We start from the raw sequence: 16,427 nt of genomic DNA on the forward strand, positions 1-16,427 counted from the left end.
ACTAATGCACAGCGGCAGGAAGTGATTTCAGAGAAAACAGTGACGCGTCGATACCAATAGTTTAGCCAATCAGAGTGAGTTTCGTCACTTTCGCGGGTAGTTTGTCCTGCTGCAGTGTTGGGCATTTTTGGCCATTTCGCGGGAAAGCCTGATTATCTCATCTTTGCGGTAATCAACTAGAGCAGAGTGGGGAGATCGGGAAGAGAAAATAAGATATTGGATCACAGATTCGTATTTTGATTCAGGAAATATTTGTAAAAATGCTTTTTCGTTCCATTGTTGATCGAGGAGTTTGCAATCGGAAGTGCAATGGTAAGTTCAGGATTATCTGTCTGATGAATGTATCAAATTATGAGTTTTACCGCTGGAGTTTAGAAGTGTTTTATACTGTTATATTTTTAATATGAGGTTAACAGGTTTAAAGGAACAGTACGTTTGATTGCTGATTAATGGGGGAAAACATGTCTAATTTTCTTTTTGTACAACAGATTGTGGTATCTGGGGGAAAAAAAGATAGATTTTGAATTTATTAGTTACCATTTGTACAGAAACGCAATTTGTTTTGTTACAAAATTAATACAAAAGATGATCGGTGTTCATATCCTCCAGTTTCTATGTGTATGTTCAATGTTAGATTGTTGGAAATCGATGCGCGCTTTTCTGTGCAAGAGTAATAGAATTCGTTGCAAGCAACTTTATTAAGTGGAGTCTAGTTCTATTGTCCATGTTGGGGGATGGAGTGCCTGAGGCAGGCTTTTAGAATGTGATGCTTTGTGAATGCACAAGCAAACAGCTAGTATCAGTATAATTGACACGAAACTGAATTACATACGCCCTTTGCGTCATTGTTCTTATTTATTTAAACAAATAAACGCAACTATTTACAATACTCCTCACCATGCCTGTTAAGTATGCGCATTGTTAGTGTTTACTGTAACAGTACATACTAATGCCATAGCATTTGCTTTTTTGATCACTAACGTGTCGTACCTAAAACTACGTGTATCGAGCCCCTCATTTGATAGTGAAAATGTCTATAAAATGCTCATAAACAGTTATGGAGTTGCATTCATTTTACAGCCTTTCAGAAATGTCACTGTCCCTACTACTTCCTCCCTGTTCATGGAAGTGACAGCAAGTGGCGGAATTTTGGAACAGGGTTGCTGCATTACCACATACGAATGGGGGTATAGTTATTGGAAGTTGTTTGTTTTCTTTTCAAGGTTATGTTTTAACTATGAATACTTTGTCCACAGAAGGACAGCAAAGGTATCCCCTCCACCAGCTGTTGGACTGTTACCAGTGTGCCAGACACGATGAGCACATCTCCTATGGAGATATAGGGGTTCCAGTCCCTCCTTTTGGATGTACTTTTTCTACAGGTAAATAGCAGAAAAATACCTGCATTCCTGTTTCTTTAACTAGGCCGAGGTGTTTTTCTTTGTTTTTTTTACCAATTAATCTTCCTCTTCACTGACAACATACACTTATTGTAACCCTGCAAATTAAACAAATGTAATATTTGCTACCATGGATGTTATGAGTATCAGACTACTGTGCAGCCCAAGCTGTCTTAATGTTCAGACTCCTGTCTGTTATGATACAGCTCAAAACTGCACAAAAAAACTTGTTTGCCATTACTGTCAGTGTGACAAACATTTTGTTAGAACAGCTCTTATGCCGTTTTTATAGTTCTGAGTACATGTAGTAAAGGGTTTTCTTAAGATACAGTGTAAAGAACATATTTGTTTCAGTCTAGTACCTTGCATTTTGTTTCCTCAAATCTATCGCATGCTGATATATTTGTAAAACTGCATTCCGCACATGAAAATTGACCTTCTAATACAACATGCTTTTTCCACTCCAGCTCCTGAAATACATCATGTGCTTGCTGTTGCCAACGAAGAAGGGATCGTCCGGCTCTACCACACAGAATCACGCAAGAATCCTCTTTTTAAAGGTGTTGTGGTTTTTTGTGCCAAACAACATAAATCTGCAGGTTTTGGCCACTATTTCACAGTACTTTATATTAATTAAACATTGAAATAATATATTTGCAAGGATTAAGACAAATGTATTCAAACCTGAGGCCTTGTCTGATATTGGCCTACAAAACTAACCGTGTTTTGTTTTATCTTTTACCTCGCAGAATGGTTGGCTCATTCCAATGCTGTCTTTGATATTGCCTGGGTCCCTGGAGAGCCTCAAATTGTAAGCAGCCTTTTTAGAACTTTGCAACGAACGGGGGGACATTTTGAGCCATTAACTAAATAACATTTAGGTGGTCCTAGCAGTAGATGTGTATTTCTACGTTTCAAAGTGACCAAACAACTTTACTATCCACCTTGGTCAAATGTCATTTCAAGCATTGTGTATCATGTGATAAAATTGATTCTTCGTATGAGTTCAACCTCCTCCGTGGGTTCTCGGTGCAGACTGTTTGAGTTGCTTTGAGAACGCTGCTTTTTTGCCTGTAGGTAACGGCTTCTGGGGATCAGACCGCTATGCTGTGGGATGTGAAGACCAGTGAGCATCTTGGCACTTTCAAAGGACATCAATGCAGCCTCAAGTCTGTGGCTTTTGGAAAACAAGAAAAAGGTAACTGTTTTTAAATTGTGGTTGTACTTTTCCTCAGAGGTTTGCATTGTAGTATGCGTACAGTTCAATTAATCACTTAATTTGGTGAATATTTTCTTGAACCAGCGGTATTTGCTTTGCTTGTATTAAAGGGTACATAAGGACCTTTTTATTTTATTGGTTACTTGTTCCCATGTGGTGCTACAACTGTATGTAAGGTGTAGTCTTTTTTGTTAGTTTTTTTTACATTTTTACCACTTTTCAAACTTCTAAATTGCATTCCCTGCCTGAGATGAATTTACCAGTGAGGAAATGTAGTTCTGAGAGGTCCATGCGGGTACATGTGACGCCATCTTAAGGCAGGGAATGCAATTTAAGTTTTAAAAAGTGGTCAAAATGTTAAAAACCTTACGTAAACAGTTGTAGCAACACTTGGGAAAATGTAACACAACATAAGTCCTTATGTACCACAGTTTAAATAAAACAACAGTTCTTGGAAAGTACTGGATTCTGCCGAGTCAGTGCCCCAGTTTGAACAATTGCCCCACCCCAACTTATAGCTGAAAGTCAATGTCACCATTAATTTCTGGGTTAATAACAATGTGCAAATAATGCTTGATAGGAAATATCGCAGCTTACATGCATAGAAAAAACTATCTAAAAGTAGATGCGCTATGCATTAATGATGCAGACAATTGCTTGTTTTATGTTTTTGGAATGTAGCAACTTTTTAGCATTTTTCATTTACAAATGTGATTTTTAACATTGTGCTTTTGCATGCAGCTTTAAAGTTTGCCTTGTGAACATATTTTAATGACAAAATAGTGGATATACTACAGCAACTTTGAATTGTATTTCACCAGTAATTGAATATGTTAACCTCACTTCTTGATTTTTTTTTTTTTATTGTGACTGTGTGCTGTGCTGTGCTCTACTTTTAATTAAGCATGCCTAATTCTAAATGTAATCTATTGTCTATGTAATGTAAAAAATACTCCTTGTGCAATAATGCCTGTAATTTTACACCTGCCTGAGTCAACGCCCACCACACTTTTTACCTTAATGACAACTTTATGCTCCCTGGGCGTTGACTCGGCAGAATCCTGTAATATTAATTTAATAGAAAATTATTAAATCCACATCTTTAATTTCTCTGTATGATTTCCTGGTTCTTGAAGTCAAGGGAGAGTCATGAAAACACTTGACTCCTAGCACATTGGTTACCATAGAGCCCTAATTATTGCCGGGAGATCCAGTAGCAGTTAGTCAAGGATCGGGAAGTTAATGTTTTTGATGGATTCAGCTGTCAACATGTTTACAGTTCTTGGAAATACATTCTTCCTGGGGTTAGTACAGGTGCAAACAAATCTACTGTCAACTTGCCAGCTGCTTCCAGTTACTTTTTAAAAACAAACAAAAAAAGTGGACTGTGGTTTTTAGACAAGCATAGCAAATGGCACTATATTGTTTGCCTACTATTAAACTTCTAGTTTTTAAAGTCCTGTATAAGACTGCAATATATGCAGTGGCCCATTTAGATTAATCAGCTGTGTAAGTATTACAGCTGCCTGCTGTTTTAAACATTCAATCTTTCTGCTGTCATTCCCCTGGCTTGTACCACTTGGCTTCTGTCTGATCTGGAAAGCTCACTATAAATAGACCCAGTAGTATATTTGTCATAATGGACAAAAGTAAAAAACTGTTGACAACCAGAAATGAATGCCCAGAGGTGTCTCGGGGCCCAGGACTGAACTGTAAACTTATTTAACAGGGACGATTTCAACCCAGTTCGCTTTGATTTTATTGATTTTTTTTTTTTAAAGCTGTCTTTTGCACTGGAGGAAGAGACGGGAACATCATGGTTTGGGATACAAGGTGCAGTAAGAAAGGTAGGACCATTTTTCAGGCCAAACCATACTTGAATAAATTCATTAAAATATTGGAATGTGAGAAACCACTTTTTACTCAAGTGAGAGACTCTCTGACTTTGTTTTTTTTTTTTTTTTGTGATACCCACCCAGAATAATGTTGAGTCAGAACCTTAAAGCAACATATATCTAGGCAACCTTAATACTCTAGATGTACTGACCTCAAGGTGATTACTTGAGTGCAGGCAGCACCATGCCCAAAGCAATGGACTTCACCACAAACCGTTTGGGAATTATTCCCTATCTCCTATCTTCCTGTCTGAATGCAAGTGGCATATCCTTTAAACAAAATCTTGAGGGAGTTTGCCTTAACTAGCCCAGCCATTCTATTTTCTAGCTGAGGCCAAACAACCAAGAGTGTGTTGCATTTTGGGCTTTCAGACCCAAGATCAAACGTTTTAGATCTCTCAAAACCAGACCCTGAAACTAATCCCACACAATCTCTCCCTAGATGGGTTTTACAGACAAGTGAAACAGATCACTGGGGCTCACAATAACATGGACAGACAGACTCCTTTCAAACTGAAGAAGAGGAGACAGGCAGGCAGAGGAATTGCGCCTTCCGTGGTGAGTCTTTACATTTTCTAGTAACATTCAGCCTATTTTTTTGCAAACCCAAAGCACAGACATTCAGGTCTTAAAATCAATAAGCTTTAGCGACACAGCCACAGATATGAAACTAATATGTATAGTAGGAGTAAACTTAGAACTACACTTTTAAATAACAGGAGGTGGTGCAATAGGGGGGAACCCCTCCACCCTTCTGTGCTGGACCGTGGTAGGCCAGCATTGAATGTTGTTCTTTTGCTACCCAGGATTCCCAGCAGAGTGTGACGGTGGTGCTCTTTCGCGATGAAAACACACTCATTTCCGCAGGAGCAGTTGATGGGTAAGACACTCCTAGCTTAGTAAAATCCGCCAGTAAGCAACTCACAGAATAGTACCACAGTGGAAAAGCCAAAATTAGCCTTGCATGCTTCATTCATAAAATTAATTTAAACCACTTACAATTTACCACTATACCTGGCTTGCATTATCTTTAACCTATAACAGAAAAGAAAATCTGTCTAGAAAAACAGGTTTGGTATCTCTTCTTATCTCATCAATTTAAATGCCAATCTAAACAAAATAAGTACAGCAGTGAAAAGTACCCGGTGTAGTGTTTTAGTTCAGTGTATGTGTATTTTTTTCTTCCAGTGTTGTTAAGATGTGGGACCTGAGGAAAAACTACACAGTCCACCACCAGGACCCCATCCCTCTCCAGGCTTACCTGTACCCTGGAACCAGCTCACGAAAGCTGGGTTTGTCTTTTAAAACTGTTTTCCTTAATCAAACTGGTTGGAATACAGCATATTCTTACATGTCAACCTGCTCAATTTATGGGGGGAGCTTGATTCTGTTCTTCTAAATCAAAACAAACCTAGCAGGATTTCAGAGTCAATAAGCAACACATGGCATCAAACTGACAGGCCACATTTACTATACACAGAAGAGAGTCCAATCTGATTAATGTTGACACTTGGATAGGGTGTGCTTGTCTGTGTACAGTAGAAATGGTTCAAATACCTTTTTATTGCACCAATTGTGTAATTGGAGCAATTTGCTTTTGAAAACATGCTGGTTTACAGCTGCAATACTGTAAGTCTTCTGAAGTTTGCCTTGCATTCTCAAATTTAAATAATCAAAATAAGAATTGTCTTTAATCCACTAAACTTTTCTGTCCTTTCCCTTTACTAGGCTACTCCAGTCTGGCGTTGGACTCTACAGGCTCGCGCTTGTTTGCAAACTGCACTGATGAGAATATCTACATGTTCGATGTGGCTGGTTTAAAAAAGGCTCCAGGTAAGGGATCAAACAACTGTGTTGGGGTTTCTATTGGGAGGAGTCAGGTACACTTTTTATAGTACAGTAAGAGAAACGGAGCATGTAACGTTACACACTACGCAGAATTTGGCAATCGTAAATATCATACATTTTAAAGGAGAATGAATTGATTGTTCTCAATTACTTTCAGAAAGGTCTTTCAAAGACATGTATAAAGTCTGAATTATTGAGCTTTTCATTAAGCTGATTTGAGTCTAAACTATCATTCTGTGGTGAAAATTGTACTTTCAGTGTAATCCATTGCTTTGTTTTTCACACTTTGCTACAACAGCCTGTAACAACTGCAAATGTTCCTGGGATGCTCTTCTCTTACTGAGCTGTGCTTTGCTGAGCACTAGGGGGTGCAATACTTTAACTGTAGCCAGCCTGTGAAATCAGCCTGTATGATTCTTTTTCTTTACAAAAGAATGGGAAATCAATAATATGTGTGTTACATACTCAAGGTATTGGCACTGTTCAACACTTAGAAAAATGCATTACAATAACACCCCTGCCAATGCATTAGCTCTGAAAAAGGGCAGATGCTCTGTCAGGCAGCTGTCAGATAGTAATGGCAAATATTGACACAACTAACTGCCTGAAAATGTGTTAATACACAATAAAAAGACACAATATGTATCATGAAATGGCAATCAGTTTATTTTGGTATTAGCTTTGGGATACAGTACAGTGTTCACTTGGTAGTTATATAGCCTAATTGCATGCCATGCATTATGCGTTTATGTTCTTAACCATGCAATGCACAATGTTTAGGATGTGGTGTTTTTATATTTGCCCCTATGCCCAATGACTTCAGTATCAGTGTTGCTGAGTTTTTGAGAGAGGTTGAACGGGGTCCCTGCAGTGCTGTGGGAGCCCACTATCACCAGAGGGAGCTAAAGGGCTGTCCAAGCTGCAGCTGCACAGAATCTCTGAAATGTGTCTGTTTGGGAGTCAGGCAGTAGCTGCCAAAGAAGGAAATCTCTCTCCTGTCCTTTACAGAGGGATTGAGGGTTTATCAAATTAGCCCATCCAGAGAGGATGTTGGCATAACTGTACACAGCAGGCAGCTCTCTGTTTTTATGACAGTTGTGGATTTTTTTTTTTTTTGAAGCCTTGCCATGCACATACGTGACACTGCAGGTAGTATAATGATTCTGAACAACCTACTGCCTGACCCCTTGGTTAGATCTGTAAACAACTCAAACATCCTGCAAAGGTTGGTCCTCTGTCAGTGTTGCTATGTAACCTGGAGCGAGGAGAAGCTTTTTGTGTTTCTGTAGTTTCAAATGGGAAATGTGACAAGCTACTTCGCTCACTGACCTGTACAGGGTATACTTAGAACTGCGTGTTTAAGAACCCTACTAGGGTCACTAATATAGAGATAGATAGTTGGACACTTAAAGTTCCTTTTGTAGTGTGTATATATAACTTCAATTAGTAAATAATACAGATTGAGGTGAGATGGCCAGTACCTGGTCATTTCAACGATGTACCTAAATAAGAGGAGTTCTCAGACACCTGAGTGGGACTAGGCCTAGTGTAATTTTTCTAAGCATCTATACTGCGTGTGTGTGTGTGTGTGTGTTTTTTTTTTGTTTGTTTGTTTTTTAATTCACTACTGTACTTTAATGTATGAAAATGTAACATTTAAAACTAAGGTTTACTTTTTTTTTTTTTTAAATAACATGCTTGCATTTTTTATCTAGCAGTTAATCATCTGTTTTGGACACATCATTTTTTCAGCTAAATAACTACATCATTGTGTTTACTATTTGTAAGCTCTGGTTAGTACAGAGGTCTCTTGTCTGAGCTACTTTGGATTGTAAGGTCATGGCCAGGAGGGGAGAAATAACAGAATGAGACTCTTGGCTTTTTCTGTTTTATTTCATCATGACCTGATTTATGTAAGCAACAGACCATTGTGGTTTTTTTTTATATAAATGTGCAGTTCATGGTAGGTACTTGACACATTTTTTTGCTACGTCGTTGATTGCAACATGACTCTCAAACCCAGTAGAGCCTCAACTGAATACATAAAGTTGTAAGGATGTACTTTTTTTGTGCTGCAGCTGGTTTCAAGCACCACCTAATTTAATATCTGTTTTTTTGTTTTTCAGTGGGAGTATTCAATGGCCACCTCAACTCCTCGTTCTACATTAAATCTAGCGTGAGCCCTGATGATCAGTTCCTAGCCAGTGGCTCTAGTGATCACAACGCATACATCTGGAAGGTGACAATTCACTACCATTCTCTCACCCTTCCATGCATGGGGCTTTTGTCTAGTCTTTATATGGAAGATGCAAATGCATGATGAGCTCCTATGAGGCTGCCCTTTACCTCATATAAATCAGTTGGGGGAGGGGGGGTGATTATGGTAAGTGTGGCTTCAGTCTTTCAAGGAAGCAGAGGAGACTTGACTGCAGGTGTGCAGTTATGATTTTAAAAACCATAATTTAAACCTTTCTTGAGTAGAGGTTCTGTGATACCAACCATATCCCAGGAAGACAACATGGTGCAGATTGAGCCTTTTCCCTGGCTTCATTCGTTGTTTCGGTTTTACAGGATAGCTCCCTCATAATGGTTCGTGGGGAAGTTTTTATCATATGAAATGTGATGGCCACAAAAAACATGTAGACATCCTAAGCAAACTTAACATTTTAGTAATCCTAGAAGTAACTGTGTGGCTGTTTTTGTAATCAAATTCTGTTGCTGTCCTCCAGATCTCGGACCCCAAGGCTCCTCCCATGTTGCTCCAGGGTCACTGCCAGGAAGTCACCTCTGTTGCCTGGTGCCCCACTGATTTCACCAAGGTTAGTAAAAATTGATGGGGATGTTCTACTGTAAGGTTCTTGAGCTGATTTCATGCATCTCACATGAGAAGTCAGCAATATATAAATTTTCTCTACATACATATTTAAGAAACCCTTGAGGTCCACTGGAATATATTATTTTTCAGCTTTGTTGGAAAAGATTAACGTGGTATGTCTCTGGCAGATTGCTTCTTGTTCGGATGACAACACAGTTCGGATCTGGCGCCTGAGTCGGAGGGCTGATGATGAGAACTCGGCTATCGGACCTGCAAATCTGGTGGGCTGGGCCTGTCCAAAAGACACCCCCAAAACTTCAGGTAGAGTCCAACAATATGCTGCTTTTTGCAAAGGGGTACTTGGCTTTGGCTTGTCTGGATGCTGTTCATGGAAAGCATAGTCTGCATGAGTTCATTGCGACTGTCCACCATGACTGTCTATTCAAAAGAACTGAAGAGACTTCCCCACCCCAAATAAAAATATGACCACCTCATTATTGAACAAACACAGTCATAACTTTATCCATTTTTTTTTTTTAAGCCAATAAAAATGCAGTCAGCTGTCTTATTTTAAACATTTATTTTTCTCTTTTCCTTTACTGTTCATCCAGTGACCCCATTGGAAAAAACTCCGGCCAAGACACCCAGAAAAGAAGCTTCCTTAGCACTCTCTTCACCCCAAGCTGCGGCCTGTGCTCCCAACACTGCAGACTTGCCACTTCCCTCCAGCACGCCCTCCTCCCTTCAAACTCTGGGTCACAAGAACCATACCCCAGGCAGCCGCACACCCACCACTCTCAGACAGACTGCCGCTGCGAACACCTCTATAAAGAAGTGGATTACCAGGACTCCCCATTCTCCCAGCCTTCAGACCCCCAGCTCTCCCAATGTTGGAACCCCTGGTTCTGCAGCTCAGAGGACTCCATCCCCCAGGAACGTGCTAAGCCCCATCGCGCAGAGCCCAAAGCCCTTACCCCCTGTCTCAGAAAGGCGGGTGAAGCGCCGTCTAGAGACAAGTGAGGGAGGTGCTTTGGGATGCCCTGGAGATTGTGACTGTGTGATGGAGCTCGACCCTTCAGCTAAGAAGAGGCGAGGGCTCAGGGGAGTGTACTGTTTGGCAGAGGAGGAGCAGAAGGAGCAGCATCAGCAGGGGCCCAACCCAAGCCATACAGAGCAGGAGACCCAGCAGTGTCTAGAGGCAGGTCAGGAAATCCCTTCACCGGGGCACCTGGGCAAGGAGAACAGCTCCCCTGGCCAGGCAGACTGGCTCTCTGCAATGGGACAGAGACTGAAGCGAGAGCAGGGGAGTCCCAGCAGCTTGAGGAGTCCCAGTGCCAATAAGCAGGGCAGCAGGACTACAGGTTCTCCGGTAAATAGATTCCAACCAAGTCTCCTGTTTTTATTTGTATGTACTTTGAAGCTATGGATAGATACTCTCTCGCCCATTTTGGGACTTCAGACTGGCTTTACTAAGCTTTTACTCCAGTGCAATGTTTTTTGAGTGGAATAAAACAGACTCCAATAACAATTAAAAATCTGGAAATGTAATTTTTTTAAATTCTTTTGATAGACCTTCTTAAATGCGATCTATTAAATGTTTGTCTACTTGATTTTATCATAGTCTAACATCTAGATTTGTGCAACAATTTTTAAACGTTGTTTTATGTTCTTTCAGGCTACCTCCACTCCAGGATCAATGAAAAAAATCTTCTTGTACTTCCAGAAGAAAACACCAGAATAACCTTGTAGACTACTGAGAGCTGTATGTGGCCAGGGACAAGGCTGCAGCGACAGCAATGGAACTATATGACCTGATGTTTTTACATTGCAAAAAACAGGAGGCTAAGCACATACCTAGTGGACTGATGCAGCAAATCAAGTTTTATGAGATAAATATGACTTTAAATGCAGCATTTTGTTTTGAGACCAAAGCAATCATGCTGGGAAGATAGGAACCTAACTGGAGCTGTACCCCACTTTAATATCTTGATAAAAGATCCTGGCCCATATAAAGGTGTGTGTTTTTTTTGTTTTATAAACGTGATCTCCTGACTCCCGAGTCCTGAACATTTAACCACAAGGCCTTGTTCCTAACACTTGAGAGATGTGGTTCTATTTTCCTTTAATGTTTTTTGTATCCCCCTATTGATTTTTATATTAACAGATTTACTGTAACTATTTTACATGGCGGTCAACAGGTCTTGAAGCACAAGGTCAATTTCATTTTCATTTTGAATTGAAGTGGTACTGGGATGTAATTCTTCCCAGGGCGTTGGGGGGGGGGGGTATCAGGATGACACAAACAATTGAGTAGTGTTAGACACGGTTTTGTGTGTGTTTTTAATATGTAGGTATTCGCCTTTCTCAAAACATTGTTTGAGGAATGAAATCAGAATGCAATTCAAGGCATGGTGGCAACCTAGTGACCAAATTTAAAGGCTTTATTTTGTATGTAATGTAAGTTGTATATTAGAAAATGTATGGAAGGGGTCAATGTAGTTGTAGTTTTGCATGCAATAATGTTAACCTTTTTTGTGACCGTTTTTTTTGTTACTTTTTTTTTAATCTTTTCTAATTCTAGCTTTTTATGAAATCACAAGTTTATTTTTCATAAGTGGGAAAACCTCAGATTTTGTATTAATAGAAGCTGAAGTGATTGGCTATGAATTTACCACTCCCTTTGTTTACTATGGCACAGGGGTATTATGATTTTTTTAAACTAACATATAAATTGCTGTTTGGGTTGTTTCAAAGAAATTTTCATGTGATCAATGATGATACATTTAAATATAGCCTTTAGAGAACACACTTGTTTTGCTGACGAAACAAAGCTGAGCCACTTCTACAATGGAACTCTGTTGCTAGGTGAAGCCTTGCCTGACCTGTGGAAAGGCTGAAATAAACCTGTTCAGGCCAACCATATTGACAAGATACAATGCCTTTCCTTAACTTTTCTCATCATTGAGCCTTAGTCTAGAATAATTGCCTAGTATTAAAACATTAATACAATTTGTTGGGATTTTTTGTTTTGTTTTTTGCAGTGTGATAAATACGTTCCAACAACATGACAAAACCACGGGTAAATAGCACAGCATACTATATTAAACTAATTGTTCTTAATTTTGGACCATGTGCAATGAGTGTTTTCTATTTTGGTCTTAATGTAGTATTTTGTTTTTAAATCTAGAATATGACAATGAATACAGTAGTATATTTTCATAGTTTTTAACTATGGTCCCACTTTGGTTTGTGGGGCTCAATGCCCTAGTGGTAGTTCCGCCTCAATAAATAATGCTGTGTGAATGACAAACTGTCAACTAGAACTACAGGTTTATGCAGCATACAAGTAGTTAAATAAAAACTTCTCATTGGAGTCTTCCTTTCAGTTCTTTTGACTTTTCTTAATCTATAACTTCAATGCCATGGGTTAGCATATCGGCATATGTGGTTCATTCCGTTGTGGTCATTCTTGATTCCAGTGTTATCTACAATTGCTATGTATTTGTATTGAAACTTGCCTGTTCATTTAACAAGGATGTGTTGCTCCTGTAAAGACCATGTTTGTAATATACTTCTATTTGCCAAGCTTCTTTTTATATTTAATGTTGAGTTGTATTTGTGTATATAAAATTTGTTAAACTTTATTTTGAAGGCTTTGTCATTGACTTCTGGGTGGTGCTGTGTTATTTTTTTCACTGGCATCAAATGCAACATTTTTCCAGCCCCCTTGGCTATTTGAGTTCTTTAAATGCTGGTAGATTCCATTTTGTAGCCTTCAGCCCCAGTAATTGAGGTACTGTAGTGAGAACATGTATTATGCAATGGAAATTTAGTGTTCACATACTTCTGAATCATTAGTGTTGTGGTCTGGTTGACTTACCTAATACATATTATGCAATCCAGTTCAGACTGAATTTTTGTGCTCCTACCCTACGCCAACCCACCATATTTTTTACAATTAAGAGGCTCTTGGAAACCAAGCAAACCTTCCTGTTGTAAAGTTATGATTTTAGTAATTGTAAAACTACAAAACTGGGCAAGTAGCAAATACAAGCAAGTAGGACCAAATGACACAACCATTACCAATGGCATCTCTGCACAGAGCTACACCTAGAAATGTAGTTTATTAAAAGAAAAGTGTTTAACAAAACTGCTGGTCTTTTGAAGGTAAGTATTCCCCAAGTAAGGCAGTTCAAAATACTTGCTGTGTCAGAAGCACTGGCTTACTATACAAGACTTATGCGGTCATTTACATACAGGGCTAGTTGTATTCTAAGTGTAGTTGCAACACAGCCTGTGCTGTGACTGATTCATGACCAGTTCTAAAAGTGCAATTTTCAATTGGAAGATTTAAAATTTTATGCCTGTGACTGCATAGTAAATGAGTATTTAAATGACTTCAGTAAGTAGAAAAACACGCCCACCTGCCGAGGGTTGCGCTGGAAACGTTTTAAAGACAAACAATGTCTCAAACGAGTTGCCCTAAAAAAGAAAAGCAAACAAGGAAGAGGAAGAGACACACATCATTTTGGAAGAAGCTTTATTTGGGAAAAGGCCCTCATACAAAACATTTTAAAGCAGAAAAAGGAAGGCACGGCAAATAACAGTCAATACAGTTAATGCTGTGTTGAAGGCTTCAAGAAATAGTGCAGTCATCAGAAAAAGGTATTATGACATGCAAGCCTGTGTTAAAGACAAATAAGCAACAACAACAAAAAACAACTATGAGGCATCCTCCCACAAACATACAAGTAACCAGTGCTGAAGAACCAGTGTCTGTAATTGTTAATCCACATACGATTGGGGAGGCGGTAGCCATGATATTTTGCAACCACGTTACTTATTAGACACTGCATCACAGACTACCTCCATGTTCACTGAGTAAAAACATTTGTTTCGGAAAATATTGTAATGTTTTGTTTTTGGTTTTTTTTTTTTATGAAACAGGACACGGAGACAGTGGAATCCTCGAATTCACAGTTTATTTAGGTACCAAGCAGAGAATTCCCACTCGGGGCCAGAATTCATGCCACCAAAAATAATAATAAATCCTTTCTACCTAACCCTATCGCTTTTGCTGCAGACTCTCCCCGGGACATACCCTCTCCTCATTTCCCGCCGCTGTCTGGCTCAACCAATCAAGCCCATGCTCTGCAGCCCCTTTTCCCACTGATATCTGGGTGAGATAAAGCATGGGCTAGTTGGTGCATCCCCGGACAGCAGCAGCATGCATTTGCATACTCATTCACTACCCCTTCCCATGCTAACGGCATGATCCGTTCCCCTTACAATACATGTAACATAAAAGACAAACAAACAAACTGGCGATAAGCCCTGCAACAATGCAATTGTCCAGGTCGTTACAATGTGTTCATTTTCTGAAGGTGCACGAATGCAAACGTGCATACAATCAATAGCTCCAAGAACATCTGGGAATGACGCAAAGTCATAAAAAAAATGGCTGATGCATTTAGACATTGAAGACAGGCAGATACCAGAAACATCCCCAGCTGGTATTTGGAATGAGCGGGTTGGGTAAAGGTTAAGTAAGCAGTAACCGTGCACTGCTATGACACAGCTCCTGTGGATCATCGTTAAACTCTGAACACAGATCTACTATAGCTGCTATACAGTGGATCTCAAAAGTATTCACCCCCTTGGACTTTTCCACATTTTATTGTGTTGCAACATAGAATCAAAATGGATTTAATTAGGAGTTTTTGCCACTGATCAACACAAAATAATGTCAAAGTGAAAAATAAAATCTACAAATTGTTCTAAATTAATTACAAATACAAAACAGATAATAATACTATAAAGTATTGACCCCCTTGAGTCAATATTTGCTAGAGTCACCTTTGGCAGCCATTACAGCCATGAGTCTATTTGGATAAGTCTCTACCAGCTTTGCACATCTGGACACTACAATTTTTGCCCATTCTTCTTTGAAAAATTGCTCAAGCTCCGTCAAGTTGGATGGGGACCTTTGGTGAACACCAATTTTCAACTCTTTCCACATATTCTCAATTGGATTGAGGGCTGGGCTTTGACTGAGCCACTCCAGGACATTGACCTTTTTGTTTTTAAGCCACTCCAGTGTGTACCTGTATGGGTCATTGTCCTGCTGGAAGATTAATCTTCTCCCAAGTCCCAGGTCTCTTGTAGACTTCAGCAGGTTTTCCTCCAGGATTTCTCTGTACTTTGCTGTATCCTTTTTGCCCTCTATCTTCACGAGCTTTCCAGGCCCTGACGCAGAGAAGCATCCCCATAGCATGATGCTGCCACCACCATGCTTCATTGTAGGGATGGTGTTCTCAGGATGATGTGCGGTGTTAGGCTTGCGCCAAATGTAGCGCTTAGCGTTGAAGCCAAAAAGCTCTATTTTGGTCTCATCAGATCATAGAATCTTCTTCCACTTGGTCTCAGAGTCTCCCACGCCTTCTGGCACACTCTAACCGAGATTTGACGTGAGTTTATTTTCAACAATGGCTTCCTTTTTGCCATTCTCCCATAAAGGCCAGTTTTGTGAAGCACCCAGGCTATTGCTGTTGTACAGTGTCTCCCAGCTCAGCCTTGGAAGACTGTAACTCCTTTAGAGTTGCCATAGGCCTCTTGGTGGCCTCCCTGACTAGTGCCCTTCTCGCCCAGATACTCAGTTTTTGAGGACGGCCTGTTCTAGACAGATTCACAGCTGTGCCATATTCTCTCAATTTCTTAATAATGGACTTTACTGTGCTCCGGGAGATATTCAATGACTTGGAAATGTTTTTATATCCTACCCCTGATTGGTGCTTTTGAAGAACCTTATTCTGGATTTGCTTTGAAAGTTCCTTCGTCTTCATGATGTAGTTTTTGTTAGGAAATGTACTAACCAACTGTGGGACCTCCCAGAGACAGGTGTATTTAACCTGAAATCATGTGAAACACTCTAATTGCACACAGGTTGACTCCATTCAACTAATTATGTGACTTCTAAAGACAATTGGTTGCAATCAATTATTTTCTGTTTTATATTTGTAATTAAACTAGAACAATATGTACATTTTATTTTCACTTTTTACATTATAGACTTTTTTGTGTTGATCAGTGGCAAAAACTTCTAATTAAATCCATTTTGATTCCACGTTGTAACACAATAAAATGTGGAAAAGTCCAAGGGGGTGAATACTTTTGAGAGCCACTGTATAGTTAAGTGGCTGTTAAGTGACTTGCTCCGGGTCACAGAATGAGTTATTGGCTGGGATTTGAAC

At 39.5% G+C, this 16,427-nt stretch overlaps 1 protein-coding gene across 1 annotated transcript; it reads left to right on the top strand.

The window, feature by feature from the left end:
• Nucleotides 1–155: 155 nt before the first annotated feature.
• On the top strand, nucleotides 156–11,382 carry LOC121316538 (denticleless protein homolog). Its single transcript, XM_041251570.1, has 15 exons — nucleotides 156–312; nucleotides 1,257–1,382; nucleotides 1,868–1,960; nucleotides 2,150–2,211; nucleotides 2,478–2,598; nucleotides 4,401–4,466; nucleotides 4,957–5,072; nucleotides 5,321–5,394; nucleotides 5,703–5,806; nucleotides 6,243–6,347; nucleotides 8,489–8,601; nucleotides 9,092–9,181; nucleotides 9,366–9,498; nucleotides 9,789–10,546; nucleotides 10,853–11,382. Exons 1-15 carry the CDS (start codon nucleotides 261–263, stop codon nucleotides 10,916–10,918), a joined length of 2,079 nt encoding a protein of 692 aa, XP_041107504.1. The 5' UTR covers nucleotides 156–260; the 3' UTR covers nucleotides 10,919–11,382.
• Nucleotides 11,383–16,427: the final 5,045 nt, after the last annotated feature.

Source organism: Polyodon spathula, chromosome 6 (genome assembly GCF_017654505.1).
Source record: "Polyodon spathula isolate WHYD16114869_AA chromosome 6, ASM1765450v1, whole genome shotgun sequence".
In the NCBI taxonomy this organism is placed as follows: domain Eukaryota; kingdom Metazoa; phylum Chordata; class Actinopteri; order Acipenseriformes; family Polyodontidae; genus Polyodon; species Polyodon spathula.

Coding starts and splice junctions, on each gene's coding strand:
- LOC121316538 (XM_041251570.1), top strand. CDS start 261: ATGCTTTTTCGTTCCATTGTTGATCGAGGAGTTTGCAATCGGAAGTGC. Junction 6,348..8,488: donor TGGTTTAAAAAAGGCTCCAG/GTAAGGGATCAA, acceptor TTTGTTTTTCAG/TGGGAGTATTCAATGGCCAC. Junction 8,602..9,091: donor ACAACGCATACATCTGGAAG/GTGACAATTCAC, acceptor GCTGTCCTCCAG/ATCTCGGACCCCAAGGCTCC.